The sequence below is a fragment of the Lipophrys pholis genome (genome assembly GCF_963383615.2).
Source record: "Lipophrys pholis genome assembly, contig: SCAFFOLD_34, whole genome shotgun sequence".
NCBI classification, from domain to species: domain Eukaryota; kingdom Metazoa; phylum Chordata; class Actinopteri; order Blenniiformes; family Blenniidae; genus Lipophrys; species Lipophrys pholis.
In genome coordinates, this window is record NW_028292022.1 from 721,620 (window position 1) to 739,265 (window position 17,646).

At 53.5% G+C, this 17,646-nt stretch overlaps 1 protein-coding gene across 1 annotated transcript; it reads left to right on the forward strand.

Moving 5' to 3' along the window:
• The first annotated feature begins 47 nt into the window (after nt 1-47).
• On the forward strand, nt 48-15,292 carry rab1ba (zRAB1B, member RAS oncogene family a). The gene is made up of 6 exons (XM_080493998.1): nt 48-331; nt 9,919-9,991; nt 10,317-10,412; nt 10,609-10,704; nt 10,786-10,917; nt 14,726-15,292. The coding sequence occupies exons 1-6, from the start codon at nt 318-320 to the stop codon at nt 14,918-14,920; spliced, it is 606 nt and encodes a 201-aa protein (XP_080350124.1). The 5' UTR covers nt 48-317; the 3' UTR covers nt 14,921-15,292.
• The last annotated feature ends 2,354 nt before the right edge of the window (nt 15,293-17,646 follow it).

Consider the following 17,646-nt stretch of genomic DNA (forward strand, 5'->3'; position numbering starts at 1 on the left):
TTACACGTCAGCTTACGTCACTACCGCACTTGCGCAGCCATCTTAAACCGAGAAGCAGGCGACGGTGGAGAAAGAGCGAAAAAAGCAGAATAGCCACCGAATTGCCGGATAACAGGAGCAGAACCGAACCGAACCGAACCGAACCGTCCTTCACAGCCCCGGACCTGAGCGCCAGAGAAGACAGAGCCAGCGGAGGACGCCCCCGGACTACAGCCGCCTCAGAGCTTCGGCCAGCGGAGCGACGAGTCAGGAAGAGCCGCTTCAGCTTCAGCTTCAGCCGCAGCAACCCTCCCGGAGCCCCCGGAGCCCCCGGAGCCATGAACCCCGAATAGTAAGTCTCCTCCCCGCGCTCCGGGACGTTTATCTCAGTTCAGTAACGCCGCTGAGCCGGCGGCGGGAGCCGGGACGTGCCGCTCCGTGAACGGGGCGCGGACAGCCGCTTCAGGGGTCAGCTGACAGCCCGCTGCGGCCCCTCCGGCTCCTCCGGCTCCTCCGGCTCCTCCGGCCCCCAGGTCCGGGCCCCAGGTCCGGGCCCCAGGTCCGGGCCCACAGGCCCTCAGAGGAGCCGGTACGGCCGGAGGAGCGGCCCGGAGCGGGAGGTGACAGGAACCGGAGGGCCGAGCTGTTGGACCGTCATGTTCACCAGGGGCGGAAACTCCTGTCAGCTCGGGGGGCCACAGCCCAACTGGGGGGGGGGGGGGGGGGGGGGGGGGATGCATCACATCACTGTGGCACCGACCTCATAAAGTCGATATTTTCAAAGTAGAATAAGTTAAAATCCTGTCATTTCTAATCTTTTTAGAAAATACAATGAAATGTTCCATTGTTTGGTTCATGAGCTGTAATTTACCCCGTGGGTAACCTCGAAACATGGTGTAATAACATGGTGGTGTTGTGGGTGGTGTTGGTTGGTGCTGTGGGTGGTGCTGTGGGTGGTGTTGTGGGTGGGTGTTGGTTGGTGCTGTGGGTGGTGCTGTGGGTGGTGTTGGGTGGTGTTGTGGGAGTGGCCGGATGGAGCGCTGTTCTTCATGTCTCTGTCACAGGAATCAGTCCAACTCCTCCATAGTAAACAGTAGTTTAACAAACACACACTGGCCTAGCAGGCTCTGCAGCTTCATGTAATCACATTACTTCTCACTGCTGGTTACTTTGGAATACAGGTACTGTCAGTCCAACTATCATCAGCAGTGTCAGTGTTGTGTTCTAAATACTACATTGTGTACTAAATACTACATTGTGTTCTAAATACTACATTGTGTACTAAATACTACATTGTGTTCTAAATACTACATTGTGTACTAAATACTACATTGTGTACTAAATACTACATTGTGTTCTAAATACTACATTGTGTACTAAATACTACATTGTGTTCTAAATACTACATTGTGTACTAAATACTACATTGTGTACTAAATACTACATTGTGTTCTAAATACTACATTGTGTACTAAATACTACATTGTGTACTAAATACTACATTGTGTTCTAAATACTACATTGTGTACTAAATACTACATTGTGGACGACTCTGCACTATTTAATCTGACGTCTTTTTCAAAAATCAACGTCCAAATGAGGTCTGGAGGCTCGTTGCCTCAAACTGCTCTGTAATGGAGCTGCTGCTACTTCCACTGGCTTCAGCAGCCAAATACTGCCTATTGGAGTACCAGACCCAGTACCAGACCCAGCACCAGTACCAGTACCAGACCCAGTACCAGACCCAGTACCAGTACCAGACCCAGTACCAGACCCAGCACCAGTACCAGTACCAGACCCAGTGAGGTCAGGACTCTGTGTCAATTAAAGAAACAAAGAAATTTAAAGGCACGGCGGCGAGCATTCAGGAATGGCGCCGCCGCTGCTCAGTGAATGTAGGGAGGAGGAGTTTGAAGAAGATGGAGGAAACAATGTTTTACGATTTGTTCACTGGACATGGAGGGAGGGACTCGTGAGAGAAAACCTGAACGTTCAGAGTGAGATGGTCACTGTTGTGTTGCAGTGCGTTGTGTTGCAGTGCGTTGTGTTGCAGTGCGTTGTGTTGCAGTGTGTTGCGTTGTGTTGCAGTGTGTTGTGTTGTGTTGCAGTGCGTTGTGTTGCAGTGCAGTGCGTTGTGTTGCAGTGCAGTGCGTTGCAGTGTGTTGTGTTGCAGTGCGTTGCATTGCAGTGCGTTGTGTTGCAGTGCGTTGCGTTGCAGTGTGTTGTGTTGCAGTGTGTTGTGTTGCAGTGCGTTGCGTTGCAGTGCGTTGTGTTGCAGTGCGTTGCGTTGCAGTGTGTTGTGTTGCAGTGCGTTGTGTTGCAGTGCGTTGCGTTGTGTTGCAGTGTGTTGTGTTGCAGTGCAGTGCGTTGTGTTGCAGTGCGTTGCGTTGTGTTGCAGTGCAGTGCGTTGTGTTGCAGTGCAGTGCGTTGCAGTGTGTTGTGTTGCAGTGCGTTGCATTGCAGTGTGTTGTGTTGCAGTGCGTTGTGTTGCAGTGCGTTGTGTTGTGTTACAGTGTGTTGCATTGCAGTGCTTTGTGTTGCAGTGCGTTGTGTTGCGTTGCAGTGCGTTGTGTTGTGCTGATAGTGAGTTGTGTTGCAGTGCGTTGTGTTGCAGTGTGTTGTGTTGTGTTACAGTGTGTTGCGTTGCAGTGCGTTGTGTTGCAGTGTGTTGTGTTGCAGTGCGTTGTGTTGCAGTGCGTTGTGTTGTGCTGATAGTGCGTTGTGTTGCAGTGCGTTGTGTTGCAGTGCGTTGTGTTGCAGTGTGTTGTGTTGTGTTACAGTGTGTTGCGTTGCAGTGCGTTGTGTTGCAGTGTGTTGTGTTGCAGTGCGTTGTGTTGCAGTGCGTTGCAGTGCGTTGTGTTGTGCTGATAGTGCGTTGTGTTGCAGTGCGTTGTGTTGTGTTGCAGTGCGTTGTGTTGCAGTGCGTTGTGTTGTGCTGATAGTGCGTTGTGTTGCAGTGCAGTGCGTTGTGTTGTGCTGTAGTGAGCGCTCACTGTCGGCTGGGTTCCATCTTCACTGGCAGTAGAAGTTGAGCTGCGGCCGTTAGATGATCCTTAGTGAGCAGATGTTTGACGTCTGGATCCTGAAACCAGAGGATCCCAGTCTGATACCCAATCTGACACACACACACACACACACACACACACACACACACACACACACACACACACACACACACACACACACACACACACACACACACACACACACACACACACACACACACACACTCTGCTGGTGCTGTCCCTGTCACCGCAGCAGTCGGGTTCAGTCCTCTAAAGGTTTGTCAATCCTGAGTTTCTTAGAAACCCCTCCAGAGTTACGTAACAGGAAACTTTAGAAACACTTTGCCTGCAGTAGTTGAAGTAAACAGAACTACATCCTGTCATTGTCCTGCTGCTTATTGTTTGTACTAGAGTTTGTTATAGATTTGTCCTAAGTTGCATTTAAAGTATTTTAAAATTCACTCAACCTAATAACCTGGAATCTTTGGTGTTTCTTGGAATTAATACGTCGTTCTCGTTTTCCAAACCAAACTGGTCGTGAGCCTGGATGCTGGCGCCGCCGTGTGATTGGCTGTTTGGATTCTGGTGCGCCGTGTGATTGGCTGTTTGGATTCTGGTGCGCCGTGTGATTGGCTGTTTGGATTCTGGTGCGCCGTGTGATTGGCTGTTTGGATTCTGGCGCCGCCGTGTGATTGGCTGTTTGGATTCTGGTGCGCCGTGTGATTGGCTGTTTGGATTCTGGTGCGCCGTGTGATTGGCTGTTTGGATTCTGGTGCGCCGTGTGATTGGCTGTTTGGATTCTGGCGCCGCCGTGTGATTGGCTGTTTGGATTCTGGCGCCGCCGTGTGATTGGCTGTTTGGATTCTGGCGCCGCCGTGTGATTGGCTGTTTGGATTCTGGCGCCGCCGTGTGATTGGCTGTTTGGATTCTGGCGCCGCCGTGTGATTGGCTGTTTGGATTCTGGCGCCGCCGTGTGATTGGCTGTTTGGATTCTGGTGCGCCGTGTGATTGGCTGTTTGGATTCTGGCGCCGCCGCGTGATTGGCTGTTTGGATTCTGGCGCCGCCGCGTGATTGGCTGTTTGGATTCTGGTGCCGCCGTGTGATTGGCTGTTTGGATTCTGGTGCCGCCGTGTGATTGATGCTCTGCAGCAGTTTTCACTGAGTTGTCCTCTAAAGAACGGCTCTGGATAAATTCCACCTCTAGGAGGAGGACGTCACGGTGTGTCTCTGACCCGACCGTCTCACATGGATCCAGACTCCATCGTGGTAATCCAGCTCCTCTGATACTCGAGTACTGTTACTCGCCATGTCGTCTCTTGTTTACATTGATCTAATCTGAATCTTTAAACACACAATGACTTCCTGCAGAGCTCAGCCATGTCCAGCGTGTCCAGCGTGTCCAGCGTGTCCAGCGTGTGCAGCGTGTCCAGCGTGTCCAGCGTGTGCAGCGTGTCCTCTACATTCATTCATTCAGCTAACGGGCGGTTGATGCTGGTGGCTATGCTAACGGGCGGTTGATGCTGGTGGCTATGCTAAGGGATGGTTGATGCTGGTGGCTATGCTAAGGGATGGTTGATGCTGGTGGCTATGCTAACGGACGGTTGATGCTGGTGGCTATGCTAAGGGACGGTTGATGCTGGTGGCTATGCTAAGGGATGGTTGATGCTGGTGGCTATGCTAACGGACGGTTGATGCTGGTGGCTATGCTAACGGACGGTTGATGCTGGTGGCTATGCTAAGGGATGGTTGATGCTGGTGGCTATGCTAGCGGACGGTTGATGCTGGTGGCTATGCTAACGGACGGTTGATGTTGGTGGCTATGCTAATGGGCGGTTGATGCTGGTGGCTATGCTAACGGACGGTTGAAACCTCCATGGTTGATAAGTCGCAGGACTGGTCGAACTGTGGGGGAAAAAATGCAATTTATAGTCCAGAATATACAGTAACTGGTCCTCTGAGGACGACTGGGTGGAGTGATGACAAGCTTTAGGGTTAGGATTAAGGTCAGGGTTAGGTTTAGGGTTAGGGTCAGGGTTAGGTTTAGGGTTAGGTTCAGGGTTAGAGTCAGGGTTAGGTTCAGGGTCAGGGTTAGGTTTAGGGTTAGGTTCAGGGTTAGAGTCAGGGTTAGGGTCAGGGTTAGGTTCAGGGTTAGGTTCAGGGTCAGGGTTAGGTTTAGGGTTAGGTTCAGGGTTAGTTTTCTTCAGGTGACTCAGTCTGACTTGTGGTTCAGACGAGGTGTGTCTGATGTACCTGTGACCTCAGGTCCAGTGTGTGCAGTGTTTGTGTCGCGTTATGGGTTCATGTCAGCCTGGTGAACTCTCAGCTTCCTGTGACACCAGAATAGCCCTGGCATGGGGCAATTCTCCCCAGCTGTCAGCTCTGGGAGGTGTTGTTGTCCTCACTGTGTGTGTGTGTGGGGGGGGGGGGGGGGGGGGGTCGTATTTATATATTGGTGCTTCACTCGTTGCTTTCGATGCAAAATGTTCACCTTGTTTTTCTTTCGACGTCAGGTTGTAGACAGGATCACTGGGGAACCTCACAGGGAACCTCAGAGGGAACCTCCACAACTGACGGAGGATTGCTCCCTTCTCACTCAACTCCATCAAACCCATTTCTTCATCAACTATTTAGTCAGCGATGGAGGCGACTGAGCTGATCACCAGAGCAGCTCTGGAAATATGTTTCATCTCAGTGTTCCAGGAAATGAAAACTGACATTTAATCCCTCCACAAGCACATGAAGCAACTTTAACCTGCCACAAGCACATGAAGCAACTTTAACCTGCCACAAGCACATGAAGCAACTTTAACCTGCCACAAGCACATGAAGCAACTGGGGCAGGGTGGTAGTGGGGTAGTCCTGGTTTGGCAGGTGGTGGTCCTGTTTTGGCAGGTGGTGGTCCTGTTTTGGCAGGTGGTGGTCCTGGTTTGGCAGGTGGTGGTCCTGTTTTGGCATAGTGTTGTCACGATACCATTTTAGTATCGATACCGATACCGCCATGTATTTCGATAATACAAATAATCTAATTGCGTTATTTTTCCTCAATATTGTGATTTAATATGCGATTATGTTTTCAAAGTACTCTTCTAATGTATTTTTCAACAAACAAGCAATAAATCAATGTGTATTATAATAAACAATATCAGATTTATTGTACATAAATTGTTCTTTTCTTAGAGGCTCGGCTCATGTTAAGATAAAGTCAAATGAAGCATGTATTAATATGAAAGACAGTATTTATCTTTTACTTCAATTACAGTAGTAAACTTACGAAGTACTGTGACTTGCAGTCTTGTAAGCGTTCACCACAACTAGCCAAGCGCTTGTCCATTGTGCTGATCAAAGCCCTAAACCTGGCTGGGTCACTATACTAATGCAGGCTGGACATTAAGGATCAAAGCCCTAAACCCAGGCCTGGTCACTATACTAATGCAGGGCTGGACATTAAGGATCAAAGCCCTAAACCCAGGCCTGGTCACTATACTAATGCAGGGCTGGACATTAAGGATCAAAGCCCTAAACCCAGGCCTGGTCACTATACTAATGCAGGGCTGGACATTAAGGATCAAAGCCCTAAACCCAGGCTGGGTCACTATACTAATGCAGGGCTGGACATTAAGGATCAAAGCCCTAAACCCAGGCCTGGTCACTATACTAATGCAGGGCTGGACATTAAGGATCAAATCCCTAAACCCAGGCTTGGTCACTATACTAATGCAGGGCTGGACATTAAGGATCAAATCCCTAAACCCAGGCTTGGTCACTATACTAATGCAGGGCTGGACATTAAGGATCAAAGCCCTAAACCCAGGCTGGGTCACCATACTAATGCAGGGCTGGACATTAAGGATCAAAGCCCTAAACCCAGGCTGGGTCACTATACTAATGCAGGGCTGGACATTAAGGATCAAAGCCCTAAACCCAGGCTGGGTCACTATACTAATCCTGCAAAGCCCTAAACCCAGGCTGGGTCACTGTACTAATGCAGGGCTGGACATTAAGGATCAAAGCCCTAAACCCAGGCTTGGTCACTATACTAATGCAGGGCTGGACATTAAGGATCAAAGCTCTAAACCCAGGCTGGGTCACTGTACTAATGCAGGGCTGGACATTAAGGATCAAAGCTCTAAACCCAGGCTGGGTCACTATACTAATGCAGGGCTGGACATTAAGGATCAAATCCCTAAACCCAGGCTGGGTCACTATACTAATGCAGGCTGGACATTAAGGATCAAAGCCCTAAACCAAGGCTGGGTCACTATACTAATGCAGGCTGGACGTTAAGGATCAAAGCCCTAAACCCAGGCTTGGTCACTATACTAATGCAGGCTGGACGTTAAGGATCAAAGCCCTAAACCCAGGCTTGGTCACTATACTAATGCAGGCTGGACATTAAGGATCAAAGCCCTAAACCCAGGCTGGGTCACTATACTAATGCAGGCTGGACATTAAGGATCAAAGCCCTAAACCCAGGCTTGGTCACTATACTAATGCAGGCTGGACGTTAAGGATCAAAGCCCTAAACCCAGGCTGGGTCACTATACTAATGCAGGGCTGGACATTAAGGATTTTGAGAGGTTTGCTCATCTACGCTGCAGTAGGGAAGCACCGAGCCACGTTTTTTCACTTCTGATCTGATCCTGATACTTAAATTTGTATATCTGCTGATACTACCCTGATAGCAGAGCTCTGTTTGCTTTGATATTATTATCATTATTGTTGATTTTATATGAGGCTGTAATAAACTCCTCTCTACAGTAAAGTATGACATGTACTAATGTATACATGTACTCTCTCTAAAGACAACTTGAGGTTAGTATCAGGTCAGAAAAGGAAGCAGTACAAAGTATTTTAGTTCCATGTGGACAATGTGGGGGTCTGTGTGACGTCATCATCTCATAATAAACTAGTTCTATCTTTAGAACCTCAGAATGACTTTATTAATCCCTGGGGAAACTCTTGAGCAAGGCAGCAGCAACACAATGTTTCCAGCTCTAACGCAGCTCCAACCATTGGGACTATTTCCAGGGAGTTTAGGGTGGAGTAGGACGCAGCTTGACGGAGGTGTGAATCTCCTGCTGACAGCCTGGAGGAGCTGCTGCTCATTGTTCTGATGTCAGAGCTGTTCTCCTCCCAGAGCTGGAGGCTGAAAACACTGAGGTCTGGCTGCAGAGCGCCGCCCTGCTGGACTACGGCTCTGCTAACATCCACGTTGCTGCGTTGCTCAGCTAACATCCACGTTGCTGCGTTGCTTTGTGGTGTTTTGAGTGTAAAATCCCTCCAATCAGCAACATGTTGCCATGAAAAGTTGGATAGCACAGTGCTACTTCCCTAGCCTGCTCGCTGGCTGCAAACTGTGGAATGGATTTCCTGCCTCATTCCTCCTGGTCTCATTGAGACCCGCCTCCCTTCAGGAAATCCAGTCCACAGTTTGCAGCCAGCGAGCAGAGCAGCAGCAGGGAAACACTGGGGATCATTTCAGCACCATGAAGCAGACCAGGATCATGGATCAGACCAGGATCATGGATCAGGAACCTCTGATCAGTGAGTTATGTTGGTATCAGAACCCGAACCCGGATCGGATTGGCGCCGTCCCTAAAAACCAGGATCCCGTTCGGGCAAGGTGGGCAGGTGACACGCAGGACGCGCAAGTCATCATGTGAGCAGTCAAACAGCAGCCCGCAGAAAATCCTGCTTTATCATATCGCGATATTATCAGAAATGCAATCGATCGTTCAGCCCTGGGTTGTGGTCTGGTTTGGCAGGTGATGGTCCTGGTTTGGCAGGTGGTGGTCCTGGTTTGGCAGGTGGTCTGTCATTCAGGTGTTCATTCAGTAGGGGGAGGACGAGGAGGAGGAGAGCTTTTATTCTGTCAGAGCCGCTTCCTCTTATCAGTCACGTCAGTCACACGTCTGAGGAAGCAGTTGACGTAGAACCACATTGAACTGGTTCCACATGATGGAGCTCTGGGTTTGGAGGGGAACATGAGAACTGGTTCCACATGATGGAGGTGTGGAGGGGAACATGAGAACTGGTTCCACATGATGGGGGTCTGGGTTTGGAGGGGAACATGAGAACTGGTTCCACATGATGGGGGTCTGGGTTTGGAGGGGAACATGAGAACTGGATCTTTGACACTAAACACTGGGTCGTTGTGATCCGAACATCAGAACTGTGAAGGACCAGAGACCTGTCCTGGTCCATAGTGACCTGGGACCGGCTCCAGCACCCTGAGACCCTGAACAGGATCAGAGGTGTAGAAGATGGAGGGATGAATGTATCCGTGGTCATGGAACTGAAAGTGACTGCTGATAGAACCTTCTGACATTTACTAAATAAAAGTCAGGCTCGTTTTTAAAATAAAATAAATACAATGAAAACGGACCATGTGGAGATACTGTGCTTGACTTCACAATAAAGGTCCTTCCTATTTGTCCTCCCTCCACCAAACACCACCCATCTGGTTTAGTTTTCATTTATTGACTATTGATCAACCCTAACCCGAGTAAAACCTTATTTTATACTGTACAGATATCATTTCTATCAAGTGTAAATAACTTGGGTCCCAATACAGAACCTTGTGGAACACCACACGTTACCTTTCTATACTGTGATCTGTGGTTTTCAACAAATCAATGTTGAAGTAACAACAAACCAAAATATTCTAATGGTTTGTTTAACTGATCAATACACGGTCCTGGTGTTCTAGAGATACTGCTAATTACCATGTGGACCGGTCCACCAGCTCTACGACCCTGGTAGACTGGGCCTACTGGACCGTCAGACCAGGTCTAGGATCCTGGTGGACTGGTCCTGCTGGACTCTCAGACCAGGTCTTGGACTCTCAGACCAGGTCTAGGATCCTGGTGGACCGGTCCTCTTCTGTTTGGTTCTGATGGTTCTGATGGTTCCCGTTCTGCTTGTCCGTTTCAGTGACTACCTGTTCAAGCTGCTGCTGATCGGAGACTCTGGAGTTGGAAAGTCTTGTCTCCTGCTGCGTTTTGCTGTAAGTAGCCCCTCTACCATCCTGCCCCTCCACCACCCTGCCCCTCTACCATCCAGCCCCTCCACCACCCTGCCCCTCTACCATCCTGCCCCTCCACCACCCTGCCCCTCTACCGTCCAGCCCCACCACCACCCTGCCCCACCACCACCCTGCCCCTCTACCGTCCAGCCCCACCACCACCCTGCCCCACCACCACCCTGCCCCTCTACCGTCCAGCCCCTCCACCACCCTGCCCCACCACCATCCTGCCCCTCCACCACCCTGCCCCTCTACCGTCCTGCCCCACTACCACCCTGCTCCTTGGTGATTTGCCCTCTCTGTGCAGGATGACACTTACACTGAGAGCTACATCAGCACCATCGGAGTCGACTTCAAGATCAGAACCATCGAGCTGGACGGGAAAACCATCAAGCTGCAGATAGTGAGTTCACCCACCCACTCACTCACTCACTCACTCACTAACTCACTCACTCACTCACTCACTCACTCACTCACTCACTCACTCACTCACTCACTCACTCACTCACTCACTAACCCACCCACCCACTCACTCACTCACTCACTCACCAGCGTTGCCCTGAGCTCCAGTTTAACTTTTTGTTGCTGGCTGTCCTCAGTGGGACACTGCAGGACAGGAGAGGTTTCGAACCATCACCTCCAGCTACTACCGCGGCGCCCACGGCATCATCGTGGTGTACGACGTGACCGATCAGGTGAGCGGGACGCTGCGTGACCCCCGGAGCGGCGGCAGGAAGCTGCTCTGACCTCTGACCTCTGACCTCCTGCCTTGTCAGGAGTCCTACAACAACGTGAAGCAGTGGCTGCAGGAGATCGACCGCTACGCCAGCGAGAACGTCAACAAGCTGCTGGTGGGCAACAAGTGTGACCTCACCACCAAGAAGGTCGTGGACTACACCACCGCCAAGGTAACGCCGCCTGTCACCAGCTCACTGTCGCAGCGCCGTCGCTGTTGCTGCATCTTCGCTATCGCCACGCCGTCGCTGTCCCTGTCACCATGCCGTCGCTGTCCCTGTCGCCACGCCGTCGCTGTCCCTGTCGCCATGCCGTCGCTGTCCCTGTCGCCATGCCGTCGCTGTCCCTGTCGCCATGTCTTTGCTGTCCCTATCACCACGTCGTCGCTGTCCCTGTCTTCGCTGTCCCTGTCTTCGCTGTCCCTGTCTTCGCTGTCCCTGTCGCCATGCCGTCCCTGTCGCCATGCCGTCGCTGTCCCTGTCGCCATGTCTTTGCTGTCCCTGTCGCCACGTCGTCGCTGTCCCTGTCGTCGCTGTCCCTGTCGTCGCTGTCACCATGTCGCCGCTGTCCCTGTCGCCATGTCTTTGCTGTCCCTGTCGCCACGTCTTTGCTGTCCCTGTCGCCACGTCTTTGCTGTCCCTGTCACCATGCCGTCGCTGTCCCTGTCACCATGCCGTCGCTGTCCCTGTCACCATGCCGTCGCTGTCCCTATCACCACGTCGTCGCTGTCCCTGTCGTCGCTGTCCCTGTCGTCGCTGTCCCTGTCGCCACGTCGTCGCTGTCCCTGTCACCATGCCGTCGCTGTCCCTGTCGCCACGTCGTCGCTGTCCCTGTCGCCACGTCGTCGCTGTCCCTGTCGCCATGCCGTCGCTGTCCCTGTCGCCATGTCTTTGCTGTCCCTATCACCACGTCGTCGCTGTCCCTGTCTTCGCTGTCCCTGTCTTCGCTGTCCCTGTCGCCATGCCGTCGCTGTCGCCATGCCGTCGCTGTCGCCATGCCGTCGCTGTCCCTGTCGCCATGTCTTTGCTGTCCCTGTCGCCACGTCGTCGCTGTCCCTGTCGTCGCTGTCACCATGCCGTCGCTGTCCCTGTCACCATGCCGTCGCTGTCCCTGTCACCATGCAGTCGCTGTCCCTATCACCACGTCGTCGCTGTCCCTGTCGTCGCTGTCCCTGTCGTCGCTGTCCCTGTCGCCACGTCGTCGCTGTCCCTGTCACCATGCCGTCGCTGTCCCTGTCGCCACGTCGTCGCTGTCCCTGTCGCCACGTCGTCGCTGTCCCTGTCGCCATGCCGTCGCTGTCCCTGTCGCCATGTCTTTGCTGTCCCTATCACCACGTCGTCGCTGTCCCTGTCTTCGCTGTCCCTGTCTTCGCTGTCCCTGTCGCCATGCCGTCGCTGTCGCCATGCCGTCGCTGTCGCCATGCCGTCGCTGTCGCCATGCCGTCGCTGTCGCCATGCCGTCGCTGTCCCTGTCGCCATGTCTTTGCTGTCCCTGTCGCCACGTCGTCGCTGTCCCTGTCGTCGCTGTCACCATGTCGCCGCTGTCCCTGTCGCCATGTCTTTGCTGTCCCTGTCGCCACGTCTTTGCTGTCCCTGTCGCCACGTCGTCGCTGTCCCTGTCGCCATGTCTTTGCTGTCCCTATCACCACGTCATCGCTGTCCCTGTCTTTGCTGTCCCTGTCGCCACGTCGTCGCTGTCCCTGTCGCCATGCCGTTGCTGTCCCTGTCGCCATGCCGTCGCTGTCCCTGTCGCCATGTCTTTGCTGTCCCTATCACCACGTCGTCGCTGTCCCTGTCTTCGCTGTCCCTGTCGCCATGCCGTCGCTGTCGCCATGCCGTCGCTGTCGCCATGTCTTTGCTGTCCCTGTCGTCGCTGTCCCTGTCGCCATGTCTTTGCTGTCCCTATCACCACGTCGTCGCTGTCCCTGTCTTCGCTGTCCCTGTCGCCATGCCGTCGCTGTCGCCATGCCGTCGCTGTCCCTGTCGCCATGTCTTTGCTGTCCCTGTCGCCACGTCGTCGCTGTCCCTGTCGTCGCTGTCCCTGTCGTCGCTGTCACCATGTCGCCGCTGTCCCTGTCGCCATGTCTTTGCTGTCCCTGTCGCCACATCTTTGCTGTCCCTGTCGCCACGTCGTCGCTGTCCCTGTCGCCATGTCTTTGCTGTCCCTATCACCACGTCATCGCTGTCCCTGTCTTTGCTGTCCCTGTCGCCACGTCTTTGCTGTCCCTATCACCACGTCGTCGCTGTCCCTGTCTTCGCTGTCCCTGTCTTCGCTGTCCCTGTCACCATGCCGTCGCTGTCCCTGTTGCCATGTCTTTGCTGTCCCTGTCGCCACGTCGTCGCTGTCCCTGTCTTCGCTGTCCCTGTCTTCGCTGTCCCTGTCACCATGCCGTCGCTGTCCCTGTTGCCATGTCTTTGCTGTCCCTGTCGCCACGTCGTCGCTGTCCCTGTCGTCGCTGTCACCACGTCGTCGCTGTCCCTGTCGTCGCTGTCGCCATGTCTTTGCTGTCCCTGTCGCCATGTCTTTGCTGTCCCTGTCGCCACGTCTTTGCTGTCCCTGTCGCCACGTCTTTGCTGTCCCTGTCGCCATGTCTTTGCTGTCCCTGTCGCCACGTCTTTGCTGTCCCTGTCGCCATGTCTTTGCTGTCCCTGTCACCATGTCGCCGCTGTCTAAAGAGGAAGTCCCGCCCCTTCAGCCAGCTCCTAGTTAAAGTTATAGTTAGCCACGAGCAACTGCCAGATATTTTTCAAACCATTTTTCCTCCTCTTTACATCTTCCTCAGTACTTCTTCCTGTACTTCTTCCTGTACTGCTTCCTCTACTTCTTCTACTTCTTCCTTTGTTCTACTTCTTCCTCTGTACTTCTTTCTCTGTACTTCTTCCTCTGTACTACTACTTCTACTTCCTCTACTTCTTCTTCGACCTACTCCTCTCTACGTCTTCCTCTACTTCTTTCTCTGTACTACTTGTTCCACTTCTTCCTCTACTTCTTCTTCTACTTCCTTTGTACTTCTTCCTCTACTTCTTCCTCTGTACTTCTTTCTCTGTACTTCTTCCTATGTACTTCTTCCTCTACTTCTTCCTATGTACTTCTTCCTCTACTACTTCCTCTACTTCTTCTACTCTGCGTCTGCTGTTTTGGATTTGTGCTGTTAGCTTTCTGTTAACTACCCAGAATGCACTGCGCTCTATGCCACGTCCGCTGATGGTCCCTGACCCAGAGACATAAACACTAGACGCCGCGCAGCCTGTCTCCGCCCACCGCTCCGTTAGAAAGTCTAGAGAGGACATGGAGGAAGTCTGCAGACGGGACATTGGGACGCTGTCCTGTCCTTTTAGAGCAACATGACGGAGCCATGACAACAATATGGAAAGTCTTTATTTACACACAATGGGGGCTTTGGACTCTACAGTTGCCACGGGTCCCATAGCTGCCGCTGCGCCCCCGCTAGAGCTTCCGCCCCCTCTAGAGCTGACACAGTCCCATAGCTGCCGCTGCACCCCCGCTAGAGCTTCCGCTGCGCCCCCTCTAGAGCGACACAGTCCCATAGCTGCCGCTGCGCCCCCGCTAGAGCTTCCGCCCCCTCTAGAGCTGACACAGTCCCATAGCTGCCGCTGCACCCCTGCTAGAGCTTCCGCCCCCTCTAGAGCTGACACAGTCCCATAGCTGCCGCTGCACCCCCTCTAGAGCCGACACAGTCCCATAGCTGCCACTGCACCCCTGCTAGAGCTTCCGCTGCACCCCCTCTAGAGCCGACACAGTCCCATAGCTGCCGCTGCACCCCCGCTAGAGCTTCCGCTGCACCCCCTCTAGAGCTGACACAGTCCCATAGCTGCAGCAGTGCTCCCTCTAGAGCTGCCACGGTCCTAGAGCCGCCTCTGCACTCCCTGTAGAGCCGCCTCCGCGCTTCCCCTAGAGCCACCACTCCTGTCTTCATCAGCTACTATTAACCCCCCCCCCCCCCCCTCTGTTCCCCCCCAGGAGTTTGCGGACTCTCTGGCCATCCCCTTCCTGGAGACGAGCGCTAAGAACGCCACCAACGTGGAGCAGGCCTTCATGACCATGGCGGCGGAGATCAAGAAGCGTATGGGACCCGGAGCCACCGCCGGGGGCGACAAGCCCAACCTGAAGATCGACAGCACCCCCGTCAGGCAGTCTGGGGGGGGCTGCTGTTAAACCCCCCCTCCACCTACTCCACCCATCATCTACACCCCCGTCATGCAGTCGGCAGGAGGGCGTCTGCTGTTAAACCCCCCCTCCACCTACTCCACCCATCATCCACACCCCCGTCATGCAGCCTTGCAGCCTGGGGTCTTAAACACAGTCTTAAACCCCCCCCCCCACCTGCTCCACCCACCATAGACACCCTCGTCAGGCAGTCTGGGGGGGTTAAACCCCCCCTCCTCCTGCTCCACCCACCATAGACACCCTTGTCAGGCAGTCTGGGGGGGTTAAACCCCCCCTCCTCCTGCTCCACCCAAATACAATCTCCGCCCTCACCGGTGCTCATTACACACACGTAGACACACACATTCCAGATAAGGGTCAGAGGGCGGGGGGGGGGGGGTGGGGGGGTGGAGGTTGGTAGTGGAGCAGCAACAGGCTCTGTTACTTTACTGGACCTGTTGAGTCGATGAGTTTAAAGATCAGAGCTTCAGTCAGAGAGCAGCTCCACCTGGGGGGTCATGACCCCTCAGGGGGAGGAGTCATGACCCCCCAGGGGGAGGAGTCATGACCCCCCAGGGGGAGGGTCACTGAGGTTTTGTCTCCTGCAGTGAAAGTGGTTATTGTCCCTCCTGCAGCTGGAACCAGGACTCAGCTCCACAGCGCCCCTCACAGGCCAGAAGCTCTCTGATCACTACAGGTCGGGTCCACCTGCAGAGTTCCTGAGAGGTCAAAGGTCGGCTGGCTCACTGGAACACTTTGTTCACTGCTGCTCAACATCAGAAGACGGGAAATGAAGTCCACTTCTGGAGATCAGTTCCACTGCATGAACAGTCCCAGAGCTCTTTCCACATTCACCACCAGGAGGCGCCGCCACGCGGAGCTCAGTCCGTCCACTGGAGCAGTTTGAGGCTCAACGTCTTGCTCAAGGACACTTCCACATGTGGACAGTGGGAGATGGGACTCAAACTTGCAACCCTCGAATTGAGAGCTGACCGCTCTGCAGAGCGAGCCCAGACACTGTTGGGGGGGGGGGGGGGGGGTCACTGGACACCATCAGTGTTTTACTGTTGTGGTTTTAAAACCTTATATTCAGTCTTGATGGGGGGTGGGGTGGGGGGGTGGAGGCATGTGGGAGGAGAATTGGTCTGGTCGGGGGTCCTGCTGTGTCCTGGGGGGTCTGGAGGTTCAGGGACTGACTGGTCTTCACCGGATATGAATTCCCAAACTCACACCTCCTGAACACCCGACGCTGACGTCAGCATCCAGCCCCGGCCAGGGGGTGGGGGTGGGGGTGGGGGTGGGGGTGTGTGTGTGTGTGTGTGTGTGTGTGTGTGTGTGTGTGTGTGTGTGTGTGTGTTCAGCCCGGGGGGGGGGGGCATGCTTTACATTCCTCAGCTTGTTGGACTCATGTCGGCCTGCGAAACGTGTTTCACTGAGGAGATGCAGGGCAAGTTAACACACACACACACACACACACACACACACACACACACACACACACACACACACACACACACACACACACACACACACACACACACACACACACACACACACACACACACACACACACACACACACACACACACACACACACACACGTTTTGCTTTGATGCTACTTTTCTTTTTAAGTCTTTTTGGACGAGTTGATATCTACTGATTTTAATGTCTTCATTGATACGGGGGGGGGGCGGGGGGGCAGGGGGGGGGGGGGTTCTGCTTCTGAATGTGATTCTGATTAAAGTTTAGTTTCTGTGTGTCTGGTTCTGGTTCTGGTTCTCCCGGTCTGCGCCGGTCTGCCTCGTGGTTCTGAGGTTTGTCTCACTTCATGTGTTTTTCTGTACATATTATAAATATATATATAATAAAATAATGGAAAACTCTGGAATCAACTCGTCTTTTAACAAGAAAACCTTTTTCAGTTTGTGAAACCCTCACCCTCACCCTCACCCTAACAGTCACCCTCACCCTAACCCTCACCCTCACCCTAACAGTCACCCTCACCCTCACCCTCACCCTCACCCTCACCCTAACCCTCACCCTCACCCTCACCCTAACAGTCACCCTCACCCTAACCCTAACCCTCACCCTCACCCTCACCCTAACAGTCACCCTCACCCTAACCCTCACCCTCACCCTAACAGTCACCCTCACCCTCACCCTCACCCTCACCCTCACCCTAACCCTCACCCTAACAGTCACCCTCACCCTCACCCTCACCCTAACCCTCACCCTAACAGTCACCCTCGCCCTCGCCCTCGCCCTCGCCCTCACCCTCACCCTCACCCTAACAGTCACCCTCACCCTCACCCTCACCCTCACCCTCACCCTAACCCTCACCCTAACCCTCACCCTAACAGTCACCCTCACCCTCACCCTCACCCTAACCCTAACAGTCACCCTCACCCTCACCCTCACCCTCACCCTAACCCTAACAGTCACCCTCACCCTAACCCTCACCCTCACCCTAACAGTCACCCTCACCCTAACCCTCACCCTAACCCTCACCCTAACAGTCACCCTCACCCTAACCCTCACCCTCACCCTCACCCTCACCCACCCCTCGTTTCTCCCCACCTCACGATGAACTCTGCTCACCAGGCTTCAGGCCATGTAGTACACATGCCAGGCCTTTAGGGGCGCTGTGACTCAGCAAACACAACAACAGAGGAGACGAAGCACAGAAAGTTATTCCGAGTTGTCCCTCCTGTCTGCTTATCGATGGACTTACCTTA

Bases quoted from the DNA above. Each gene is read 5' to 3' on its own strand.
- rab1ba (XM_080493998.1), top strand. The intron at 10,705-10,785 runs GTGAGCGGGACG...CTGCCTTGTCAG, and splicing joins TGTACGACGTGACCGATCAG to GAGTCCTACAACAACGTGAA. The intron at 10,918-14,725 runs GTAACGCCGCCT...GTTCCCCCCCAG, and splicing joins TGGACTACACCACCGCCAAG to GAGTTTGCGGACTCTCTGGC.